We start from the raw sequence: 18,255 nt of genomic DNA, 5'->3' as shown, positions 1-18,255 counted from the left end.
CACGCTGCCCACAGGGGAGCCTGCCTCCGACTCCCTGGGCCATTTATGACTGGATTTATCTGCAGTGCCCACTCCTGGGACTGGTCTGGAGAAGGCTGCCCCTGAGACGTAGCACTGGGCTGAGAGGGCCGGTGCACCTCTCTGTGTTCCAGTGGGACACTTAACTGGTACCATCCTAGCCCGGGGAACTCAGCTGGTCACAAAATGCTTTCCTTCCTGCTGCTTCTATCTGTTCTCTCCTGGATCTGGTCTGATTCTCTCAGGTAGGCTTTCGGACTCCCTTCTCTCCACTGCTCTGAGGGGCCACGGGCCAGGCCTCCCACAGGGTGGGCAAGCGGCTGGCTGACTTCTTCTCCCGGCCCAGACACATGGGGATTCCAGCTAGGAAGAGCATTCATCTTCTGGAACGCAGCTCAGCTTTAACCGAACAAGCCAGAGGCTGGGGCTTCAGTTTATTTTATTTATTTATTTATTTTTATTTATTTATTTTTTTGGGGGCTTCAGTTTAATGATCAAATCTCCAGCGTGGGCACAGCCACAGGGAGGGGAAGAGGTGCGCAGGCTCCCTTACCTCTCTGGTGAACCGCATCTTCACAACCGCCCCCACAAACAAATGACAGGTAACATTCCTGCAGTCCTCCCTCCCTCTCTCCCTCCCAGCATCCTCTCCCCACATTTGACAGATGAGGTAACTGAGGCACAAAGACGTTCAGTGGGAAGGCAGATCCAAGGCTAGAGTCCAAGTTCAAGTGTAAGCCTCCTGCTCCTCCAGGGAGGGCTCGCTTGATTCCAGGCCTGTTCGCCAACCCCACCCCCACCCCCCACCCCCCGCCCCCGGCTTCTGCTCCTGCACCCCCTCCCTGCCCCCCTCGCCCACAGGGCACAGTTAGAGAGCTAGGCCCTCAGCTCAGGGGGAGTGTCTGGCTGCCGGCAGGGGTGAGACACTTGGAAAGCCTCCAAGGCCAGCAGCGTCTTGTTGATGCGGCTGATGGCAGGATAGGGAGTGAGATCCACCTCGAACCTGCGGCAGAGAAACACCCGTCTAACACCGTCTCAGCACCAGGTCTGCTGGGGCTTAGGGAGACTACCCTGTGGGAAGCTCAGAGGGCTCAGAGGTGGGCTGGATGAGGCTGCTGGGGCTGACTGGAGAAGGCGCAGGAAGCTGCCCTGCCACGTGGGGGCCTTATTCACAGGCAGCTCTGGGGATGGCGGGTCTGATGCTGTGCCCATGTGGTTGAGTTGCCTCTCTGTTGCCTACTGTTCCTATTCCAAGCAATGGCTACTCATCGAGAACCTACTATGAGGGGGCACCTGGGTGGCTCAGTTGGTTCAGCATTTGCCTTTGGCTTGGGTCATGATCCTGGGGTCCTGGGATCGAGCTCCCTGCTCAACGGAGACCCTGCTTCTCCCTCTCCCTCCACCTGCTGCTCCCCCTGCTTATGCTCTGTCTCTCAGATAAATAAAATATTTGAAAAAAGAACCTACTATGTGTAAGGCACGGTGCCTGTCATTTACACATGCAGATGACCTCTCCACCCACATCATAAGCTTCCCAGGGGCAGCAAATGTGTCATAACCTCTCCCTGTCCCAATGGTGGCTGGTGTGATGCCTTTCAGAGGGGTACTCTTTCCTGCCTCACTGACAGGCTGATGGAGGAAAGCAGAGCGAGGCACAGACCTGCCAAGGCAGGGGCAGTAGGCTCTTGGGGTAGTTTCTTCTCAGGGCTGTGCACCAGGCGAGCCACCTCCTCTTAGGAGCAGAGGCTATAGAGGATCCTATGCGCTATGATGGGGCCTGCCAGGGTGCATTCCACTCATCTCTGCTGCTGTGCCCTCAGGCCACGGGAGCTGTGAGGACTGGCACAGTTCGGGAGAGTTTCTGCGTGAGATGCTTCCCCAGCCTCTGAAGTCAGGGCCTGTGGGAGGAGGCTGGGCATTGTGAGGGGAGGAACCAGGTGCAACACGGAGGGTGGCAGGGTGCTCTCTTACCTTTCAGCGTTTGCCACCTGAGGCACTAAGCAGAGATCAGCCATGGTCACCTGAAAGAGGGTTGGGTGGGTTTGCATCAGAGCACATGCTCACAGGCTGGGCGGGGTGTGTCCACTGGGGTGCCAGCCTGTGACACTCCTGTGAAGAGCATCTGGCTCTTCTAACCCATCCCCACCGCCCCACCCCTCTCCTCTTCTCCCCTGGGCTTGTGTGGGTAGATCTCAGTCCCTCCCCGCACCCCTACCCTCAGGCCTCCCCCACCCTTGCCCACGCCTGCCCTGGGGTGGAGGGAGAAGGCTGTTGTGGGAAGGCGGGGAGTGGGGCGCGGGAGAGCTCACCTCGTCTCCCACACAGTATTTCCCTGCTGTGCCCTGCAGGATCTGCTCCAGAGCTGTGGGGACATGAATAATATTACTCTGGGCACAGAATGGACCTCGGCCCCCAGAGTTCTGAAATGGGCAGCTGAGTGACAGGCTGGGGCATGCGTGCTAGAGGGAATGTGACAACCAGATCTGGAGAGAGTTCGCGGGGACGCAGGGACAAGTGAAGTCTCCCTGGGCTCCTCAGGTCCAGCTGCCATTCCCTCCCGGAGAAGGGACAAGACCTGCCACTGGCCAAGGCAGCTGCTCTCACATGGATGGGCCAGCACCCTACTGGCCTCTGCTTCCCGGCTGCAGTGGGCAGTGAGGCAGAGGCCGGACCATCCAGCTCCAAAGAGTTGGGGCTTAGGTGCTGAGGTTCCCAGAAGTGCCAGAGGTTGAGGCCACGTTTGGATGCCATCCAGCCCCACTGCCTCCTCAGCCCTGCCCCCCAGCCCCACCCCCACCCATGCCACTGTCAAGAGCAAAGAGCCTGGGAGGCTGTTGCAGATGCCCAGGGCCCTAGGCATAAGGGCCATTTCTCTGAGCTGTCACAGGGGGGCTCTCAGGCCAAAGGACTCACCTTCGAAGCCAGAACTGATGGCTTTCTGGGCCCAGGGCAGATTGTTCTCCTGTCTCAGTTGTTTCAGGACAGACAGGTTCTGTAAAACCAAGGATAATCTGTGACTGGCTGTGGGAGCCAGGCTAGGCCTGACTCCCAGCCAAACCCCCTCAGGGAAGCTCTGTTCCCACCCGCCCCTGGCTGTCCATCTGTCCCCTCCTGGGCTCCATAAGCCCCCTCTTCCCATCAGGGCACTGAGGGTGGACGGGGAGAGGGGCAGTGGGGTGGGGGGAGTGATCCCAGCAGCAACCTTCTCAGGTTGCCTGAATGGCCCATTGTCTGGAAGCTTGTGGCCCCAGCAGAGATGTGAAGGGTTGGGGCACAGGACAGTCTGTGGCTTTAAAGTGGGTGGCCATGACCTGAGGCCCATCTCTCTGGCAACCAATATGTCTCCTTTACGTGGCCCCTTGTGGAGAGGGGGTTGTGGCATGCGGGTGGGGTGGGGGGGAGGATAGATGGAGGAGGAGCACAGGATGGGCTTTCAGGAGATCTGGACTCTGGTTCCATCCTTACAGCCTTGGAACCGTTTCACTTCTGAGCTCTGGCTTCCTCGTCTGTAAAATGGGACGGTCTGCCCCCACCTCCTTTGTTAAACAAGACAAGGTATTCTGGGGATGAGGGCACAGTGCATAGTCGGGGGTCCTGGGCTCTGGTCCTTGCTCTGCCATACTTAGCTGAGTGACTCTGCAAAGTCCCTCTCTTTTCTGGGGCTATTTCCTCATTTGCAAAGTCAGGAGTTAACACAGATGAATTTCTTTAATACTTATCATTATTATTATTTTTTAACCAGTGAAAACTTTTAAAAATGAAATCTTTTGAGACTCCCAATCTAGAATACAGAACAGATGAGAGGGAGGCTTTTCTGGTTAAAAGTCGGGGGGGCATGGCTGGGAGGGGAGGGGTCCAGGTCTGGGTTGGTGCTGATCAGCCTCTCCCTGCCACTTGGCCCTTCCCCATCCTCGAGCACCTCCAGATGAGTCCTTGGAAACCTGGGGCTTCTCAGAATGTGGCCGGGGACCCAGGACGGCCGATGATTCCTAGGATCCCTTGCCCCTCCTGCCACACAGTCTGGGTCTAAACCGCTGGGGATCCTTCCTGTCCTCCTGCCACCCCCACTCCCAAGCTGGGTGCCCCGCTGTGGCACCTCATACTTCAGCGTGTGTCTAAAGGCAGGAGCACGTGAGGGGAGGCATGTGAGAGGTGTGCAGGGATGCAGGCACCCAGCCACACCTGCAGAGGTTGGATGCCACTGACGATGAGATTGGAAATCATGTGCACATAGGCCCTCTTCTTCGGGTCCTGAGGCAGGAGTCGGGGCGTGGGCCGTGTCTCCTCCAGGTACTCAATGATGGCCAGCTGTTTGGAGAGGAGCAGTGAGGCACGGGCAGGGCATGGGGACCCCTGGACCAGAGTGACAGGGCCAGCAAGCTCCTCCTCATCCTCTTCAGCTCGACCCTCCGAGCCTCCATGAAGCCAGATCTGCCCCAGGGAGTTCCTGCAGAACTTGCTTCCCCATATGCCCGAGTCCCCCTGTTTCCCCAAACAACCAGCAGACCTCCCCGCTCTGACATGAACTTATCACATCCCTACTAAGGGCTAGGCGCCTGCCCTACATGCGGGGGTCGGGGCGGGGGGAACCTCTCATTTGGGGCACTGCTCTCCCAAGGGGCCCCCCAGGCCCTGCACTCACTGACTGGCCAATGGTGATTCCATCTATCTTCAGGACTGGCACCTGTTTCATGGGATTCAGTGCCTGGAATTCTTTAGAGAACTGTGGAGACAAGGACCTGATGAGCATGGTACCCTAGTCCAAGTTGGCTAACGCAGACCCAGGCCAGCAGCAAGACCCGCTCCTCCCTCCCCCGGAGAAAGCCCTGGCTCCAGAGAGATGCCCAGGGGAATCCATGCAGATCCCCTAACCCATTGGCTGCTGAGCTACAGGATTCACCCCAAAGGCTGGGCTCTGTGTTTTTCCCTGTACCTCACACTGTGGCCACCAGGCATGTCCGGCGCAAGAACCCACTCACTGCCGCCCACTCTCTGGGCATGGAATGGCCAGGCTGTGACATAGGACTAGGAACCTGGGCCCTTCCCATGACTCCTCTTGCCACACAGCCTGCCACCCCTTCCCACCAGGGAGAGCCAACAGGTTCACCACTTGGGGGGGCAGATGTCTCTACCCTCTGCTGGGTCCCTCTCCAAGACTCCACCTCCCACATCGTGCCCTGGGGGCGGCCTCCTTACCTGCTGTCCCCCATCCTTTATGAGGTTGGTAGGTATGGTCTCATAGTCTATGTTTTTCAAGGCCAGAGCTACAAGAGACAGCAGAGTCAGGGGGCAGCTCCTGGCTATAACCCCCACAGGCTATGTGAGGCTGCCAAAGGAGGCTTCTTTCTCCATACTGTACGTGATCAAGGCCCAGCTTGGCCCCTGTCTTCGTCTCACCAGCTTCCCTGGTCACCACCCACTCCCCGACCTCAGGTCCTGAGGTTCCACCTCTCTTGCCCCTGAACTCTCAGAGCCTTACTCTCCATCCCCCTACAGGGTCCCCATACCCCTGGGTGATGCTGTACAGGCATGTGTCCTGGCACCCTGGCAGCTGCTGAAGGGCAGCAGGGAAGTGGCCTGATTACCTCTGCCCCCTCCAGGGCCTTAAACAGTGGTGAGCAGAGCTTACCTGTTGGAGACTTGCAATTATTCCCTCATGAAGGCATCTAAGGGCCAAGGAAAGGTGCTCGGATGGCCATGAAGCACACAGAAAGGCAGGTGACACCCTCTAGAGAAGAATCTCTTTCTCGTCTATTTTCTCTGTTATCAGAGTTGTTTACTACTGATTCCAAGCAGGGCATTGGGGCTCTTTGGTGTCTCACAGCGTCTGCTGTGACTCCCAGTGACCAGATTTCCTCTCTGTACCTTTTGATAATTTTCCCTCACAAGATGAGAGTAAAAAACACTTGATCAACCTAATGAAGACTGTGTGTGTGTGTGTGTGTGTGTGTGTGTGTGTGTGTGTGCACGCACATGTACTGAAACATGGGAATGGTGGTCTTGGGCAAAGGCAAAGGAGTGAGGGGAGGAGGATGAGACAGGTCACAGTCTGAAGAGAGCCTGGGAGACACGGCCCCTCCTCAGTCCTGGTCAGCCCCACTGTGGAAAGTGAAGCCCCTGCAGAGACAGTACCCCCAGGGCTCCCCTCTGGCCAGCCAGGGCAGAGGCTTTGGGCCCAGGGGAGGTGTCTTCTTGGAGAAATGTGTCCTCTGGCACCCAGTGCGCTGGCCTACTGATTCCAGCAAATACCAAGGGACTGCGGGGTGGGGGAGGGTCACGGCAGATGGCCTTCCAGTGAAGGCCAGCCTCCCAGAAGCTGCAGATTTCATCACATTTGCTGGCTGTGCGACCTTGGGCGAGGAGCTTAATGAGCTTCTGTGCCTCAGTCTCCTCATCTGACAGGCAGCATAGTGCCGTAGTTAAGAACACGGACCTCTGGAGTCAGACTGGCTGTTCAGATTCCACCTCTGCCTCTTGCTGGCTACACAGTCTTAGGCAGGTTATTTAATGCCCCTGTGCCTCAGTTTCCTCGCCTGTACAACAGGGACCATAACGATCCCTCCCTCCTAGGGTTGCCGGGGTGTCAATGGAATAACATACATAAGAACACTAGCACCGGTGTCCCTCAGCGTGAGCTATGCGTGTGATCTTTGCCAAGGGCTGTATGAAGCTGAGGGAGGGCAGGGTCAAGCTGGAACTAGACCAGAGGGCCCAGTTTCTGCTTTCTCGAAGCCTCTGGGGTTGACATGAGCCAGTTCTGTTTCATTTGACAGATCAGATAAGATAAGGACTGATGAAGGCCAGCTGTTCCCTGCCAGTTACCAAGCACCTCTGGGTTTCCTGAGCCTGCTTGAAGCGGGTTGCTAAGTGGCTTTGGAGAGCAGCATGGGAGAGGCGGCGGGCCCAAGAGAAGAAACCACCCACCCTCCCTGCGCCCCCCATGCTCCTCTTGTTGAACTTCCTAGGTGGAGGTGCCCTGTCTCACAGAATGCCCCTCTGTCCCCGGCCAGTTTTTCACTTGGGGTGCTGTCTACCCCCTCCCATCCCCCCCAGGCTCTTGACGGAGGCACAGCTCTTACCGATTCGAACTCTCCATGAACAGGAGCTCCGGAAATAGGAGTAGAGGATGGGCTGAGGAGAGACAGGATAGGATGCATGTTAACCTATGCTCGTGGGGTTCTCAGCCCCTAGAGCCCCCTGGAGAGGCAACACTCTTGGACATGGGGGTTCCAAGCCAGCACTGTTTCTTCCCATCCTGCCAGGCCTCCTTCTGCACCTCAGGTAGACTCAGAGCTCTCCAGGTCAGAGGCCTTGGCAGTTATGTGGGGCCCCTCGGTTCCAACCTGTGCCGTCATGCGTCCCTGAAGTCCCAGGGACCCCCAAGGGGGCAGTCAGCCTGCAAGTGCCGTCCTTACCTTGCCAGACTCAGTCATGGTGTCCTGGTGACCCTTGGCCTCTCAGGGAATGTCCCCTCTCCCAGAACTTTCAGAGCAGGGGGAGGAACGCTGAAGGGAGTGGATCCCGTGAGCCAATGGGGAAGCTGGGCTAGACAGGCTTCAGGGAAACTTGGACTCTGGTCAGAAAGGGCATCTCTTTCCAACTTGTGGGAAGCTTTTTATGTTCCTGATTAAGCCAGGTTTGGTGTCCTGGTTTTGAAGCAGCAGTGCATGTGGTATGGTGGGCTGAGAGCACTTGTACCTGGGGGACTGGTCCCAGTGCAGGAACTAGCTCTGCATGACCTAGGGCAGGTCCCTGCCTTCTCTCTCTAGTCTTTTCTCCCTCATCTGTAAAACAAAGGGTTGCCTTAAAATGATAGCTGAATTCCTTCCAGCAGTGACAGAAAGACAAAGAATTCTAGTTTTTGAATGCTTTGGTGCCCTTCTCTTTCAGCCCACCACCCACCATCCCTCCAGGTTCTTAGCTGGTCTCATAAAAATTGGGGGGATATGCCCACTGACTCCAAAGCTGAGGTCACAGGATGACAGCCCACAGTGTTCTATTTGATCTACTTGTATTTAAAACTGTTTCAGGGGCACCCCGGGTGGCTCAGCGGTTTAGCGCCACCTTCAGCCTGGGAGACCCGGGACGAGTCCCACATCGGTTTCCCTGCATGGAGCCTGCTTCTCCCTCTGCCTGTGTCTCTGCCTCTGTGTCTCTCATGAATAAAAAAAATCTTAAAAAAAAAAAAAAAAAAAGATCTAGAGATAGTGGTCTTGGGTTCCTGAGTAGCAGCTACAGATAGGACACAATTAATAGCCTCATTCAGTTAGGGCATGTTCTCTCTGATCTACCATGTCCCCTACCTGACCCTCTTCTCTCATTTTTGTTACCTTGAGGCACGTGGGGGAGGCTGAGTGTGTGATCTCTACTCTAAAGGTTGAGAGATGGGCAGCCCAGGCGGCTCAGCGGTTTAGTGCCACCTTCAGCCTGGAGCATGATCCTGAAGACCTGGGACTGAGTCCCACATTGGCTCCCTGTGAGGAACCTGCTTCTCCCTCTGCCTGTGTCTCTGCCTCTCTCTCTCTGTTGGTCTCTCATGAATAAATAAAATCTTAAAAAAAAAAAAAAAAAGGTTGAGAGACTCGGAGTTAACCTCCCTGGTACTTCTTGACCCCTGTCTACCATCCCTCTGACTACAGACATTTCACCAAGTTCTGTCTTCTGCACCCCTCCCCACCAGCACACCAAACTGCTCTGTAACTCTGCGACTCTGCCCTCACCATCCCTGAACTACCAAATCTGTCTTCTGGGTGGGCCAGGGTGCAGCGGGAGCCTGGGCCCGCCCAGGTTGGTTTACAAGCCTGGGAATTCCAGCTTGTATGGGAGGCACCTTTCGTGGGAAAAAAAAAGATGGTCCTGGTATGGAGGGGAGGTGATAGAGAGCAGGTGTCTTTGGAACGAGGCCAAAATTAGATGTACCCTCTGATTAGGGGTGGAGGTGCCTTACCAGGTCAGGCTGGAAGGGTGCCTGGGGTGGACAGGCAGGGACTGCTGGCGAGGGATGGGACCACTAGAGAGCCTCCGACATTAGCTTAGAATCCTTGAAGAAATGCCTTATTATGAAATGAGTCCCTGTGAACGCCACTGTCCTCAGGTTTCCTACTTACAGGCCTTCAGGAAACATAACCCAGAGCAGCTTCTGCTCTTCCTCTTACCCCCATAACGATATAAACTATCCTGCGTTCCTTTTTTGCACGTGTAGAGCGAAATTTTAAGCCCAAGTAAGTATTCATCTCATCACCACTCCTGGAGGAACTCTGTTTCCAATTCAAATATGGATTCTGACCATTTCGAGCAGATTTTATTTATTTATTTTTTTAAATATTTTTTTAATTTTTATTTATTTGTGATAGTCACAGAGAGAGAGAGAGAGAGAGAGAGAGAGAGAGAGAGAGAGAGAGAATGAGGCAGAGACACAGGCAGAGGGAGAAGCAGGCTCCATGCACCGGGAGCCCGACGTGGGACTTGATCCTGGGTCTCCAGGATTGCGCCCTGGGCCAAAGGCAGGCGCCAAACCGCTGCGCCACCCAGGGATCCCCACGAGCAGATTTTATTTTAAAGCCGTTTCTCGCGCATGTTTTGACAGAAACTCCCCAAAACCCATTTGGGCGTGGGAGGGCTATCCAGTACCAGGGTGCTGCTACGTTCCACCTGGTGTGCCTGCCACCTTCCTCGGTGGGTCTCAAACTTGGAGAAGGCTTTGAGAGGCTCCTAGGGGCGCTTCTTAGGCATGCAGCTCCTCGGGCCCTGCTCCCCCCTCCCCTCTGGGCCGCGCCGCGCCGACCGCGGATTGAACCCGGGGAGCTCCCACGTTCCGCTGCCTCCCCGCCGCCGGGAGCTCTCAACGTGCACAACCACCCGGGAAGCGTCGGGCCGACCGGCCAGGAAAGAGCCCGCGGGGCTGGACGGAAGAGGGAGGCAAGGGACGACCTCTGGAAGGCCCAGCGGGGAGGACCGAGAGAGACCGCGGAAGCGCGAGCCTACGGCGACCCCACCGCACGCCCAGCCGGCGCGAGCCGCCCGCGGACCCATCCTCCCCAACCTCCCCGGACTACGAGCCCCAGCGGGCAGCGCGCAGCGCGCAGGCGCAGAGCAGGGCCCGCGAGGCGCTCTGCATGCTGGGAGTTGTGCGCTGTTAGAGCCGAGGGAGGGGCCGAGGGGCGCACCCGTGCCCCTCCCCCGCCCCCCAGCGTTTCTGGGTGTTTGTAAGTAGCGCCCTCCTCCCCGGGTGCGTGGCACAGACCTTCCCCGCTTGCATCTCGCCCCTCGGGCCACCCCTCTTCCGGGCCCGGAGACTCCGCGCCTGGGACTCTCGGAGTAGTCGCGGACTGAGGCCCCGTGAGGCCGCGACACGTCAGGGCCGACGCCGCCGTCGTGGTAAAGCGAGGGGCTGGACTGGAATGATCTTTACGGTCTCCTCTGGCTCTCCCCGCCCTGCCGCCACGCCCCCCTTCCCGACGCCGCTGGGAGTTGCAGTTCCTTGAACCCGTTTTCTCCGCGGCCGGCCCGCCCGGCCCGTGCGACCCGTCATGCTCTGCGCCACCAGCCGCCTCCTGGCGGCAGGCACGGCCACCGCGCCCCCCGCCCAGCCCAGAGGCCGGGGCCCCGGGGCCCGCTGCCGGCGCAGGGAACTACATTTCCCAGGGCACCCCGAGCTGCCCCCGGGTGACTTCTTGCTGGGGCGACTCGCAAGACCGAGCGTGCCGGCGGGCCGGCGGGTGGCCCTGAGGAGGGGCAGGATGCCGCCGGCGGTGGGCGGAGGCCCGGCAGGGTCCGAGCCGCGTCCCCGGCGGGGGCGCGCTGGGGTTGAGGGGGCCAGGGCTGTGGGCCCGGACGTGGGCGCCGAGCCTGCAGCGCGGAGCCCCAAACGGCCTGCTCGGGGCTCGCGGTGCACCGAGGCAGCCGGCCGGTGGACCCTGCTGACCCTGGTGACGCTGCTGTCCTTCGCCACCCGCTTCCACCGCCTGGACGAGCCGCGCCACATCTGGTGAGTGACAGGAGTGACGCGCCGTCTGATTGGCCCGAGGGCACGGAGGGGGCGGGAATTACAGGCGGGGGGCGGGGCTGCGCTGGAGGGGACACAGGTCTCTGCGGAGGCTGCTTTTGGCTACGTGCGGTCTCCGCCAGACGAGAGCTCTCCTTTTGCTCTGGCGGGTGACGGTGGGATTCTTTGGGATCCGGGCAAGCGGTCTCAGATAAAAGCCACTCAAAAGTGGCTTTTAAAAGTGCTTTGACTTTCCGAGGAGAATCGGAAGTTCTTTTTTTTTTCTCCTTTTTTTTGGGGGGAATTCTTAATACAAAATTACCCGAGGAAGGCCTGAGTTCCTAATCTGCAGGATTTCCAGGCATTAGGGGAGGCAAAAGTCATCCTTGGGAGCAGGGACAATTTGTGTGCCCAGAGATGGTGACAGGAGCCCCAAGAAGCAGGTCTAGGGTCATTTTGTGGGGGGATTCTTGTTAAAAGTTTTGTTTTTGGGACTCAAGTCTCATGAGATAAGCTTAAAAAGTCTCCAGCTAGAAGGAGGAAAAAAGTTTTTCACAATCTGAAAATGGTTCATTTGTTTGACGAAATGATAACACGTTTTGTCAGTATCCCTGACTAGAAAGCATAGTGGATGTTAGAAATGGAAACTCCTTGACCAAAAAGCAAGCCAGCCCGCAATTATCTGAGCTTTCCTACTTGGAAGTGAGTTAATTAGCTTGTTTTTGTTTCTTGGGTGCCAGCAGAAGACAGGAGAATCCTGTGTCAGAGACAAAGGACTCTTTACTGAAAGGGCAGGAGGCAGGATGAACATTAGCATATTGGATTAAGTTTGAATCTCCTCTCCCTCCCCCACCTTGCTGATCTGGAGTTGTTAGGGGAAAGAACGACGAATCATGTCCCGGAAGAATCGAAATTTTCAAAATATACGTTTATGTAAGTCTCCGCCTCTTTTGTCCTGATCATTACCCAGTTGGTGGCCAAGAGGAGATGAACCCTTTTCTGGTGATGACTGCATTAGGCGATCTAACTGCTTTTACCAAGGGGTGTGAACCAGGAGGAGGTGAAGGAAGTAGAGTCAGAAATCTTTTTGAGAAGACTGTTCCATGCTCAACAATCTCAAGTGCCTGCAGAGGGTAGGGAGTGTGGAATATCATCAAATACCTTGACTGTTGGCTCATTATTTCATGGTCATTGCAAAACAAAACAAAACAGAAAAACGGTGCACTATTGTCAAACCGTAGATGGTTTGGAATGACAAAAGTAGTTTCCAGTCTTACAATAACTATCTGGAGTCAGATGATTGGACAGGAGCAGTAGCATCAACACTGTAGCCTTGAAAAAGTGTCAGTAACAGTGAGGTACCAATGATAGCCTGGAGAGGGGAACAAAGTCCTAATACTGTCAGTTTCCTTGGAGGAGGCAGGGTCAATGCCCTGTGCAATGTGGCCTCCTTTTCTTTTTTATTTTTTTATTTTTTATTTATGATAGTCACAGAGAGAGAGAGAGAGAGAGCAGAGACACAGGCAGAGGGAGAAGCAGGCTCCATGCACCGGGAGCCCGACGTGGGATTCGATCCCAGGTCTCCAGGATCGCGCCCTGGGCCAAAGGCAGGCGCCAAACCGCTGCGCCACCCAGGGATCCCTGTGGCCTCCTTTATTACAGGACAAATTGGCCAACTTTTGGCAGGAGTCACAAGTCACCACAAAGCAATGATGACTTCTGATTCAGAAACAGAGTCCTTTACTTTGTGCCCAGTCCATGATGGTAGAGCAGTTTCCATGCCTGGAGCACTGAGGAATCCCGGTGGCAATGGCAGCAGTCTGTTTGGTACAGGCTTGATCTGTAGCTTGATTTCTGTCAGTCTGATCAGAATACTGGCCCTTACTGTGGACATCTATAGGAGTGATCCAGATTGTCCCATTGACAGGCAACCATGATTTTTTTCCCACAGTTCTTGGCTCTAAAGAGAGGTGTCTTAAATTTCTCAGTATGTAGTCTTCTAGGTGGCACACCAGAAACTAGGCTAATGGCAAAAGCCCAAGATCTAGTAGAAATAGAACTTGTCTGTTTCTCAGGAATATTGTGTAGGGCAAGCGTGATGACTTTGAGTTCAGCCCACTGGCCCATCAACCATTATTGCAGTGGGCCTTGCAGAGTTATCACCGGGACTGGATAACTGCTGCTGTGCAGTGGACACTATCAGTGAACCAGGGACAAGCTTTGAGAGGAACTTCTGTGAATCAAACGTCCACTGTGTCAGTGGTTTTGCTTCAGGTGGCAGAGTGGAAGATAGTTTCTCTCAAAGTGGGGGCACCCATCTCCTCTTTTAAAGTCAAGATATATCTAGGACTAGGCCAGCTATATCACTTCCATTTGACCAGCAATCCTCATTGAGCCTTTCTGTTAGCCTTATATTCCAACGTGACTCACCCCAGAGTGGCAGTATCAAGTGGGAGAGTCCTAAGGCTTTCATCAGTTAGGGACTCAATTTAAATGAAAACAGTAGTAAGTTGATGGGTGTTTTTTGAAGAGTGTGTGCTTTGTACCTGTGTCCAGCAGATGGCGCTGTTATCCTGGAGAATGGCCTCTCCTCTCCACCTGCCGTTATGACTGTAAGGCTGTGATTTCCCTTTCTCTTCTTAGAATTTGTATTATTTCTCCTGGACCACATGGCAGCCCTGAATGGGAGAATTCTCTTTTGACATTTATAGGATCAATTCCAGTATACATTCCACAGTGGGAGCCACAACAATAGCACAGGCCCCTACCTACAAGGTCATTGCCCCTTCCCTTCCCCACTGAGAGCTAGGCTCAAACCCTCTCAGTTAAATTTGGGTGCTTTCCCCTCCTTGAACTTATGTGTCTAATAGGCCTGCATCAGTAACTATATGGCAGCCCTCCAGAGGGTATGCCAGTCTCCAGTGGAGAGTGTGGAGTGCTGGATGCAGGGGGGTGGGAGGAAGCTTTTTTCTTTCCTTAGCCCCTTCATAGTCTTGTCATCCCTTCTTTCTAGTGGATTTCCCTATGTCTCTTGAGCCCCTGGGCTTAGGGGCTCTTTTCTTTAAGTCACTGTACACACTGCTAGAGTTCTCCCTGCAGTCCCCAGCACCTCTCGTACCCTCAGCACGTAGCAGATTGTCCCTGTCCCCTGCCATGAGGTTGAGTGAGCTGGAGATGTGGGCCCCTGCCCTGAGTTTGAGTCCTTCTTTTCTCTGGAGTTCCCCATCATAATAGGATGCATATGTGTGGCCTTTAGTCTAGTCTCCTTTAGGAACAGGGAGACCTTGGCCCCACTTTAATCATCTTACTCCTTTCAACGCAGCTGAGATTGTGGTAGTGAGGGAGGTATCATGAGACACCAGGAGAGAATAGCTGTGAACGACTCAGCAAGGCCACATTTACTTTTGTCTTGAGTACACAGCTCACCTAAGGACCTTTCAATGTTTTTATTTTGCACAAAGTTCTGTGTTGAATAGCATGGTCCTTATGTTGGCACCATTTATGTAAGCTTTGCAGACTCCTTGATTTAGCAGCCACATCCATATTGCCTTCTGGCTGGGGCTACTAGGCTTGCTACCCTGTTGTCATTACATCTCTTTCTTATTTTGCCCAGAAGAGAGTGAGCAGTAACCAAGGCAGCGTTCAAACTGTTTCTTTCTCCATTCAGCCTCATTAATAGGTAGGACAGTGGGAGACTCTTACTACCTTCTTGCCCACCATTTAGGCAAGAGCATTCACCATCCCCAGCTCATGGGGGCCCTTTTCCTTTCTCTTATAGAAAGGTATATCTCAGCATCCTCTGCTTGTGACCACAAACTGTCGGGATCTGGGATTTCATTTTACCAACGTGATACTAGCAAGTTAGCCTGTCACTGTTGTATGGATGCTGGCAGAAGACAATACTGAGTCAGAGACAAAGGACTTTATTTCTCATGGCACAGCAAGCCTGATAAGCATCAGCACGTTGGCATCAGTTCCTCTTGCCCCCGAAGTCCCATATGAGGCCATGGGTCTGAATGAATGCCTGCACATGCAGTGGTGGGTTGTATCACAGCTAAGGGATATGGAGCTTGTTTTTGTAATAAGCAGTAAATAAGAGTGCTCCCTGTCCTAGAGAGAGATGCTAACTCTTCCCTCAAGATTGCTTTTCTGCAAACATAAACCTGAGAAATGGCCTAGGTAAAGAGTGGCCACGATCTTGTGTTCTTGGCATACCCTGTGAAATCTGGAGGGGCAAGAGAGAGCCAAGGAGGATTGTCTCTCCCAACACAAACACAAGACATATGAATGTTACTAATAGTTCTATTTGGTAAAAAATTTTTTTTTCTATTTGGTAAATTTTTAAAGTAAAAAACCCCATGTTTCCAAACAGACCTCAAAACTAACTACAAGTGTTGGGACAGTTTAAATGTGTGGGAGTTTGTAGTCTACAGAGTTCTTTTACATATGTTTTTTGAATTGAGTCCTAATGCTTCTCTGTGAGGGGGGCATGGCAGATATTTTTGTCTTCATTGTGTAGATAAAAACAGAGATCCAGAGAGGATGACTTTGCCAGGTTGTACTGCTAGTAAGTGGTGAGGCTGGGCTGATCTCTCTTCTTTCTGCAAATCTGTTTTGTCACACTTCTTGGAAGTTGTTTCTCTCTTTGACATCACCATACCACTGTCCTCACTTCATGTCAAGCAGAGTGTTTAACAGATAGCAGATGCAGAAGTAGATTTACTCTGTAGCCTATCTACTGGACCCACTGAGTCAAAGGAAATAAAAAAGAACCCTACATTTTGGAGAGAAGCATGTTTTGCCCTTTATGTTTTAGGTTGGTAGTAATTGCTTATGGAAGCTGACCTAGGGATGGCTAGTCACTGGAAAGCAACTGTTCTTCTGAGTTGTAGGGAGGGAGGGACTGACAGGCAGAAATGGCCGGGCTCTACTGGATAGCTGGGCTTCTGCTATCAAGTCTTTGTGTATGATGTGAAAAGGCTTATGTGGTTCTATGGAAGAACGAGATTTTTCATTGTGTTTAAAAGCTAATGTATTATAATCACTTATTTACTTGCAAAATAATTTGTGTGATGAGGATAGCTTCCAGATAGGCTCTTAACTCCATTCTTGTATACTGGTTAGTTCATTATAATAAGCTCAGTGAGTTCATATTCAGCAGGTTAATCATTACAGGGTTAATGAGCAAACTTAGACTCCTGTAACAGTCATAGTTTGTAGGTTCTTACTGATCATAAGTAGCCCATGGTGTAGTTTGTAATAGCAGTAGTCTATACTTTCTAGTAGCAAAAGTAGTCTTAGGGTCAGAAGGTAACAGACTTGGAAGAGAACTCTTACTACAAAATTTTCTATATTATAGGAAAGCTCTGCTCTTTTAAAATAGAAACTCAAACTACAGAATAAGCATAGATTTCATTTAAATTTATAACTGGTTGAATATTTGCTTACCTTTCTCATCTATCTAAATGAAGATTAACGATCAGCCTGATGTCTTACTTCCTCAAATCACTAATTTTTTTTTTTTTTTTTTTAAGTAAACCCTAACCCCAATGTGGGATTCAAATTCACAGTGCCTGGCACTCCTGGGTGGCTCAGTCAGTTAGATATGGGACTCTTGCTTTTGGCTCACGTCATGATGTCAGGATTAAGGTCAAGCTCTGTGTGGGGCTCTATGTTCAGTGGGCGTATGCTTTGATTCTCTCTCTCCCTCTGCCTCCCCCTCCTTCTCCCTCCGCTGGCTTGCGTGTGCTCACGTGCTCTCTCTAAAATAAACAAATAACGCCCCCCAAAACCCCAAAAACAAAACTCATAACCCCAGGATCAAGAGTTGCATATTCTACTGACTGAGCCAGCCAGATGCCTCAATGTGTCAAGGGTTTTTTAATCCCAATTCTCTCATTAATTGCTTGAAACTTTTGGTCTTTGGGTTTTTAAAAAAGGTTTTATTTATTTATTTTTAAGGGAGAGAGAGGGAGAGAGCAAGCCCAAGCAGGGGGGCGTGGGTGGTGAGAAAGAGGAATAGACTCCCTGCCAAGCAGGGAGCCTGAGCCAGGGCTTGATCCCAGCACCCTGAGATCATGACCTGAGCTAAAGGCAGATGCTTAACTAAGTGAGCCACCCAGGTGCCCCATAGTCTTTGGTTTTAACTTAATTTTAACCATGCTTTATTATGGCCATTTGAATTATATGGTAATTTAAAAATTCTCATTTCTTTTTCTATTTTTCCTTTAGTTGGGATGAGACTCACTTTGGAAAAATGGGAAGCTATTATATCAACCGCACCTTTTTCTTTGATGTGCACCCACCTCTGGGAAAGGTGAGCAATGTGGTTACTGACCACTCTCTTCAAAGGGTTGGAACAAAGTCTCAATTTTGTATTTAAAATCTTGGCTTGTGGAAGGAAATCCGTGACATTCCAGGCCAGCTGCTTACATGGAAAATCTTAGATATTTTGAGTTCTCTGGGCTCAGAAATGGAGAGGGAGTCCATCAACCAGTGGATACATATATAAAATATGGTATATCCATATGATGGAATATTATTCAGTCATAAAAAAGGAATGAAGTGTTGCTGCATGTTATAACATGGATGAGTCTTACAAACTTTATGCTGAGCGAAAGATGTCAGACACAAAAGGCCATATAGTGTATGATTCCATTTACATGAAATATTCAGAATAGGCAAACCCATAGAAACAGAAACTAGATTAGTAGTGGCTGGCGTCTGGTGGGGACAGAGCACTGGGGACTGACTGCAAATGAGTGTGGAATTTCTTTTGGGGTGATAAAATATTCTGGAGTTAGAGGTGATAGTTGCACAACCTTATGAATATAATAAAATCCACTGAATTGTACACTTTAAAGTGGTGAATATTATGGTATATGAATTTTATCTCAATTCAAAAAAGTAAAAAGTGGAGAGAAGGAATATGTTACATAAAGTAGAGATTGCTGAGAGGAGCTGACTGTCTCCAGGGGAGCAAAACTCCTTTCCCCCTCCCCACTCTCAGCATGCATTTTCTTTGACCTGTACCTCTCACATGTTTTACAATTAGAAATCCCACAGTGAGAATTCATTTTACTTCTCTAAAAACTACCTCTGAGAAGGCTAATGAATCAGCCCTTTCTTCTTAACTAGGGGCTAAGATCTTTGGCACCAAGGGGACAGGAACTGGTCTTCTAGGAAGTAAGGGAGTGGTCTTGGAGCATGGAGGACTTGGGGATGAAGGCAGCAGTTAGGGGAGGTAGGCATGG

The 18,255-nt window shown here is 52.4% G+C and overlaps 2 protein-coding genes across 5 annotated transcripts in view; one reads left to right on the top strand and one right to left on the bottom strand.

Moving 5' to 3' along the window:
• Positions 1-446: 446 nt before the first annotated feature.
• GSTZ1 (glutathione S-transferase zeta 1) lies at positions 447-10,444 on the bottom strand. Of its 4 annotated transcripts, none has more exons than XM_072839487.1 (9): positions 10,262-10,443; positions 7,098-7,149; positions 5,215-5,282; positions 4,661-4,741; positions 4,201-4,326; positions 2,932-3,010; positions 2,328-2,380; positions 1,990-2,039; positions 447-1,021 (listed from the first exon to the last, which is right to left on the bottom strand). In XM_072839487.1, the coding sequence occupies exons 1-9, from the start codon at positions 10,274-10,276 to the stop codon at positions 895-897; spliced, it is 651 nt and encodes a 216-aa protein (XP_072695588.1). In that variant the 5' UTR covers positions 10,277-10,443; the 3' UTR covers positions 447-894. The 4 variants fall into 4 exon arrangements, with proteins under 4 accessions (XP_072695588.1, XP_072695587.1, XP_072695590.1 ...); XM_072839486.1 differs by lacking the exon at positions 10,262-10,443 and adding an exon at positions 7,434-7,536; XM_072839489.1 differs by lacking the exon at positions 4,661-4,741 and having other exon boundaries at positions 10,262-10,444.
• POMT2 (protein O-mannosyltransferase 2) overlaps positions 10,145-18,255 on the top strand; it is a 41,939-nt gene continuing 33,828 nt past the window's right edge. Inside the window, exons 1-2 of the mRNA XM_072839474.1 lie at positions 10,145-11,005; positions 17,234-17,318. Coding sequence (XP_072695575.1) covers positions 10,548-11,005; positions 17,234-17,318 — 543 coding nt within the window. The 5' untranslated portion in view covers positions 10,145-10,547. The remainder of the gene's footprint in view (positions 11,006-17,233; positions 17,319-18,255) is intronic.

Source organism: Canis lupus, chromosome 9 (assembly GCF_048164855.1).
Source record: "Canis lupus baileyi chromosome 9, mCanLup2.hap1, whole genome shotgun sequence".
NCBI lineage: Eukaryota > Metazoa > Chordata > Mammalia > Carnivora > Canidae > Canis > Canis lupus.
The sequence above is the reverse complement of the archived record's forward strand: the minus strand, read 5'-3'. Positions and strand labels throughout refer to the sequence as shown.